General features: G+C 33.6%; 1 protein-coding gene across 1 annotated transcript; it reads right to left on the bottom strand.

Moving 5' to 3' along the window:
* Positions 1 to 292: 292 nt before the first annotated feature.
* On the bottom strand, positions 293 to 5,773 carry LOC140879202 (glutamate receptor 2.8-like). The gene is made up of 4 exons (XM_073282875.1): positions 5,581 to 5,773; positions 1,825 to 3,155; positions 1,291 to 1,737; positions 293 to 979 (listed from the first exon to the last, which is right to left on the bottom strand). The coding sequence occupies exons 1-4, from the start codon at positions 5,771 to 5,773 to the stop codon at positions 293 to 295; spliced, it is 2,658 nt and encodes an 885-aa protein (XP_073138976.1).
* Positions 5,774 to 7,265: the final 1,492 nt, after the last annotated feature.

The raw sequence follows: 7,265 nt of genomic DNA, 5'->3' as shown, positions 1-7,265 counted from the left end.
AAGTATTTACGAACAATCCAAAGCACTTCACCACACTAGAATCTAGGAAGTGCTTCCGAGCATTCTATGAACATCAGCAACATGTGGATGGAAGGCCACTCCCGTTATTACACCATTAATCTTCACAAGCAATACAAATGAGTATAATACAAGCACGCATCGGAAATGAAAGCTGTGGTTTCCATTGTCCAAATTTGATTTTTGATAATAGTTTTTGGAATGAAATAAAGACAGAGATATATAATATGAAATCTTGCCAACGCTCTCATGTGGCTACAGCAGAAGCTGATTGCTACATTCCATCGATTTTATCCTCTGATGAAACGGGGACTACTGTGCTCGTGGGACGTAAATTAGGCGATACATTTCCCCATTCTTCTCTGCCCCTAAAGGATTTAGGATCTCTTTCGTCAAAATGCTTGCAAATTGCAACAAATTTTGACCAAACTGTATTGCTAGAGCACCAAATCCTCTGAACAAAGTCTCTGTTCTTGTAAAGATATGTGGTAACAAATATGGCAAGACAAAGTGTCGTAAAACCCCCTGTGATTGCATAAAGTACTGTGAAACTTTCCAAAGTCAATTGAGTATTCTTAGGCAGGTCACTGCTATCATATGCGGTACACTGTTTCTCAAGTTCAGTTATCTTGCCATTTCCCATCAGGTCAATTATTTTCCTAGAGACGTCGGCGACTAACGGTGAGCCTTTTGGGAAACCAAAGGCAAATCCATCGGTTGGAAAGATTTGGCCAACAGTCGTGAAGTCGTCACCATAGATTGATAAGAAAAGATCCGTGTATGGTCGCACAGAGTTTATGCCTCCTTTTTCGTTTCCCTTATGCAAGGCTTGTGCACATTGCTCTACAGTTTCGCAAGGCCTGATTATAGACTGGTTGAATTTTAAGTGCTCTTGCAAGAAATCGCAAATGAAAGAGCCATTGCGACATCCAACATGGTCTTTATCTTTCTTCAGTTGTATCTTGCCCCCATGGGCACGGTTGAACTGGCAAAGGCCTTGGTGAAAAAGAAGATGATGAGTGTTCGAATTCCGTAAAAAGTGTATTTGGCCTTGTTTATCGCGCTTGCGAGCCTTCCTCTCTCTGGGTACTTACCTGGCCAGGCATAACCTTGATTTACCTCCCTTCACGTCGAGGCTTGGGGCGGCTCTGTGTGGGGCCCTTGGGAGTGGGGTCACATTTTTTTTTTTTTTTTTTTTTTTTTTTTTTTCTCTTCAGTTGTATCTCATAATTATCATGTTATTTTTTTTTTTTTTTTTTTTTTCTTCAGTTGTATCTCATAATTATCATGTGAAAGCTTTTGAACCGTCAGTGTCGCTAAAAGGCTTGCCGTAAAGGTGGAATACAGTACGAGCACTACAAACATCCACACAACCAAAACAAATCGAGCTAAATTGCTCACGATTTGTTCGCGGGGTGCAAATACCAATGACGTGAAAGGAAAGTAGAAAATCATGCCGGCGTGTTGGGCAGGGTGGCCTCTGTAAGCATGGTTAAACTTATGTTCAAGAATCCAAAGGGCCAAACCAGGTAAAAAGAAAAGTGCTATAGAAGTTAGCCAGAGATCTCTACTAAAGGGCTTCAAGAAAATCCATTTGCTATTGGGGTCCTCACGTTTGACAGTAATGGTAACTCCTCCACCTGTAAATGGCTGAGTGAAGTCCACATATTGTGAGCGCTTGGACGTGATCGTGATGTCACCAACAACTGCATCATAGTTCTGAAACATGAAATTTGATTAAGGAACAGTTGGAATACTGAGTATAATTTCAAGTAAATTTAGCCAATAAATTTTAGTATTGTGTACCCCAAGATCAACTTGATATGTGAGATTATCGTAGTTTCCCGCACTTGAACCATCGGGTTTTGCAAATGGAAAATAGTCGTATGCCACAGCATATGGCAAATCTTTCATAACAGCATTAAATATTCTTATATAGCATCCATCAAATTTTGTAACATTTGTTTCAGGGTCTCTTTCCACTTCAACAAATTCCTTAAAACCAGAGGCTGCCGGGACTCCAACTCGAAGCCTCTTACCACTGACGGGAACTTCCCATCCGCGTGGTGCATCCTTAGGATATCCAGGAAACATAACTCCTATCAGTTTCTGGTTAGAAGAATTGGTCCCATTCAGGTTTCTTCTACTTGAGATTCCTTCAGAAGATGTCCGTATTCCTACCTCTCTCTCCCCTTCTCCATCTACATTCAGTATTTGGAAGGCTGATGGCTCTAGTTGTTGTCCGACGAGACGGAACTTCCCACTGAAGCCTTGAAATGTAACTCTGGACATGGCTTCAAGAATTTTGGGACCTGTTTGTGATACTTTAGTGTCGAATAAGTTCGCTGAACTATTAACACTAGTTGTGTTGAGCTGCAAGGAAGGTAGTTCCCTAACACCAACTCTTTCAGCAGCAATAGCCAATCCCCAAAAGGTATCATAAGCCCACAAACTATAAAGGCTTAGCTCAACTTGTAAAGAATCGGGATTATCCATAAGGAACTTCCGTTTCCACCTTTTAGCCAAAGAATCTAGTTTTCTAGATGTTGGAATCAAAGGCTTCACTCCAAGAATGCCTTGCATAGAATCCACAACATGAGAATCTAGAGAGTAAAATAAGTCCATCACCCCACTTGTTACAATCCATGCATAGCCTTCACCCATCATTCCTGCTTCTTTTGCTTTGAAGAATAGCTTAGAAGCCAGAGGAGTTGAAAGGTGCACCACAAATACCCTTGTTTGCATAGTTTTCATCTTATATAACTCTTGCAGAAGAAAATCATCATTTGATGTCAGGGGAATGACGCTTCTGTACGAAACTCGAGCATTGACATCTTGAAATGCATTAGCCAAATAGGAAACTATGCCATTACCATAATCTGAATCTTCGTATATAAGAACAACTTGATACCATTTAAAATTTCCAACGATGGCAGCAATAGCACCTACTTGAGCTGCGTCACTCAGGCATGTTTGTAGAAAATATTCAGATCTTGGATGGAGAGAAGGACTTGTAGCAGAGAAACTGATTATTGAAACGTTTGCTTTATCTCCGAGACCAATCACAAAGCTTGCTTGTGCAGAATTTTGGGGACCAATGATTGCGTCCACTTCAACATCCTTCAATAAACTCAGAGCTGCATCCACACATGCAAGGCAATACAGATTATGTGTGAATATCAACAAATTATATAAAATAACTAGAGGATAAAAATTAATATAGCTATAGGGCTTGTCAAGTGGAGAATTGGAGCCATCAGTATGTGGGGTAGCTAGTCGATGAAAATCAAACGGACCATAAGGATTTATATTTGTGAGACAGATCAAACCATCTCATATTTATAATCAAAAGTATTATGTTTTGCATAAAAAAAATTACTTTTTCATGGGTCATGTTAAATAAAATATATGTCTCAAAAAATTGACCCATGAAATTATCTTACAAGAGTTTTTTTTGTGTGACATGGGAAAATGACATTAATTTGTTCAATTTTGGAGTTTGTCAATTAAGTTTTCACATTTTGGTTTTTGTACAAAAAATTTAATTTTTTGTTGTTTTGGTCTTATTGCCAGAGTAACATCGGAAATATTAGTAATATCTGAATGTCAATAATTCCAATGGTATGTTAATATATAGTTTTCGGCGCTATATCAACACTTAAACAAAATAGGATTAAAGCAAAAAAAAATCAAAATTATCATACCTAAACCAAAATTTGAAAACTTAATGGAACAAAACTCAAAATAGAAAAAGTTAATGGAGTACCAAAATTGTCGTTTTCCATATTATAAACATATATAATTTACTTGCACACACACACATAAATATATAAACATGAGTATGAAATTTAGATAATGCTTAAATTTTTTTCACTCAAATGGTTATTAAATTCAATATCACGTATGCTCGTGCTAAAATTTTAATATCTTATGGAATTTTTTTCTCTATTTTCTTTTTAGAATTACATATTATAGTTAATTTTATATCAGGATGGTTCTTTTGTAAATTAATATAATATTGATGAATGTTTATTCATGTGAAATAAAAATTTTCAAATGATATGAATAATAAAACACATATTTATAAAATATAACACACATTAAATAATAAGATAAAAATATCATGTGTTTGAAAAAAAGGGATTAAAATATCGTTTGTAAAGTTTTAATGATCTCTAACAAATGGTAATAAATTATCCCTATAATTCATAGTGATTATAAATATATCTCATTACAACCACACCACCATGACCTAGCTAGGTCATGAATAATTTTTTTTTTCTTTGAAAAATTTATTTAATAGAAGTGATCATATCATTAGATCTAAATTCATTGAGTTACTTCGCAATGATTTGACCAATATTTACTGATCACTTCCACATCTCAACCTTTTTTTTATAATTATTTGATTAACTAATTTACAGGATTTGAAAATAAACATATTATATCTTAAGTATTTTTTCAATATTTCATTTATTTGTTTAAGTATACGACAAAAAAAACATCAGGAATAATCTGTGCCTTGATTTTGATGCATAAATGAATGGAAAACACTTGAAATTGGAGCGATTAAAATAAATGTATATAATAATTTCAAAATTGTAGATATAATTACTTGGAATAAAAATAGGAGAAGATATCAACTTAAATACATTTGAAAATAAATTGATATAGGAAGTGACATATTTATATATAAAAAAGTAGATAAAAAAAGACTTGTGAAAAAGATAGATAGCATAGATTAATAATATAATTTGAGAATATGAAAATGAAAAATTCAATTTTATTTTATGTCCAATATTAATTTGATTTTTTTTTCATATAATTTAGGATATTAATAATATAAATTGAACATAGGAAGATAAACAAATAAAAGTCAATTCCACATATTAATTAGATCATGTAAAATTCCTAGAAAACCCATAAACTTAGATAGATTCTTAAGCGCGCTCATGAAAATTAGCAATAATTCAAATTGGTATATATTCTAATATCAAATTTATTTCAAATGTAATTTAGTTATTATTTATTTTATGTCCCTAAATCATGGATTCTAAACTAGAATGGAAAAATTCGAAACCGTACACTTACTAATTTATATGTAGGATAGGTAAAAGAAAAAAATATGTAAGAAAGATAGATAACATAGTTTAACATAATAATATAATTTGAGAATACGACAATGAAAAAAATCAATTTATTTTATGTCAAATATTAATTAGAGTTTCTTATTAATGTAATTTAAGATAATAAGTGTCACGTACTAATTAGAGCATGTAAAGTTTTTCTTTTTCTTTTTTTTTGACCAAAGCATGTAAAGTTATTAGAAAACACATAAAGAAACAATTGCTTACTTAGATAAGAACCTAAATGAGAATTCACAATTAATGTGTGTGTATATACAATTTGTATCCTAGTGTGCAGGAAATTCATGGACAACTGCTAAAATACCGCAGTGCATGTGTTTTATCAGTTCCTAAAAAAATTAAACCGCTAAAACACACTACCGTATATGTGTGTGTACGTGCATGTGTGTATATTAGATGGTGATCATGTGCTTACCGTTGGCTGCAGCATCGATGACTTGCCTCTTTGAATCCCTTAGATGCAGAACAAGTCTAGTAGTATAATTGGGGTTCGTTGCATAGAAATCGGTCATCGCCAAAGATAAGCTGGTGAGGCCTATACGCCCCACCAAAGAATCGAAATCAAGAATGACACCAACTTGAAATGTTCTATTAATACCGACTCCCATTTGGGCATCGCACAAGGAGCCATATAAAGCAACTAGTGAAATATATAAAATCGAGAGGAGCATTTTCTTTTCGAGATCTGATACACACATTATTCATGAAGCCTGAAACCATGAATATATAGCTGTGTGTATCTGTAGGAAATTGTGTGAATGTAGGAAACAGTGGAAAAGTTAAGGATGCTTTGAAAGAGTAAAAGTCCACTCTTATTAGATTGCCTTACTTAATTTGGTAGTGGCATATAATTGTCATCTCAGTGGTGATGTTGTAATAGATATTGCAGTGATGGATGATTTATACATATATATATATATAACTCCTCAATTGGATGTATATAATATGTTATCATCTTACTTCTGTTGTATGAGTAACGATATATATAATATACATCATACCTTATGGTATAAAAAACTTTTAATCATACATACAAGTGGGAAATGAAATTTGTATATAGGTTATAGCACACTTAAAAATGCTTAATTCGTCAAAGGCATTAATTCCTTTCACAAATAGTGTATATATAATACCTTATGGTATAAAAACTTTTAATCATGGAAATTCCAAGTTTATACTCATTTGAATTTCAATTAAACAAGGTGCATGGGATATTAGGCTGATATTGTTCCCTGAAGGAAGGCTACAAAAATATTTTATCGTATATTTCTTATTATTTAATTAATTAGTTATTTAAATAATTTTCTGCAAATAAAATATAAAAGGAAAGTCGTGATGGAAGGACACAATATTATATTTATGAAAACACGGAAGAACTAAAGAGATCGACGTTCATCACAATTTGAAAACACACCAATATTACTTCAGAGTTAAAATTCAAAATCTCGCGGTTGATAGTTTCCTAACACGCATTTGGAATTTGGATAATCAAACAGAGTATCATATGCTGGCGATCGAAGCTATTGGACCATGTTTTTTTGCTTTTGTTTGACACGCATGGAATATAATATCATTCTAGTATATATATATAGTTCTTTTATGGTGCCCAACAACTATGCCCAACTCCGTGTCTACCATGTATAAGTCAACTCACCAATTGTGCTGGTCAACTCATCTATCGTACATGATGAGCACGGAGTTGAGTATAGTTGTTGGGCACCATAAAAAAACTATATATATATATATATAAATTTTGGTCCATCAACTTGAGATGTGGCCTGTGGGCCCTGAAACGACCGTCTCCTCGTGTATGAATCTCATTGATCTGTTGAAGTATTCGTTAGAAGGACTGACTAGACAAGACGCGATATTTTGGAAAAACAATACCTGAAAATGTACAGTTGAAATTATATATATATCCATAACAAAATATGATAGTGGAGCAATTGGTTAATTAGTTTATTCTGGATTCAACTGGATATCGCTAGAATTAGTAATCACTCCTTTTTATGCATGGGAAGAAGACTTGAATTTAAAGTACATTCATTCCCGTGGAGACCTCCTCAAAAATTCCTTCCTTGCAAGTGAAGAAATTGAGGT

This window comes from Henckelia pumila, chromosome 2 (assembly GCF_033568475.1).
Source record: "Henckelia pumila isolate YLH828 chromosome 2, ASM3356847v2, whole genome shotgun sequence".
Taxonomy (NCBI): Eukaryota; Viridiplantae; Streptophyta; class Magnoliopsida; order Lamiales; family Gesneriaceae; genus Henckelia; species Henckelia pumila.
Note: the sequence above shows the minus strand (reverse complement) of the source record. Positions and strands in the feature narration are given on the sequence as shown.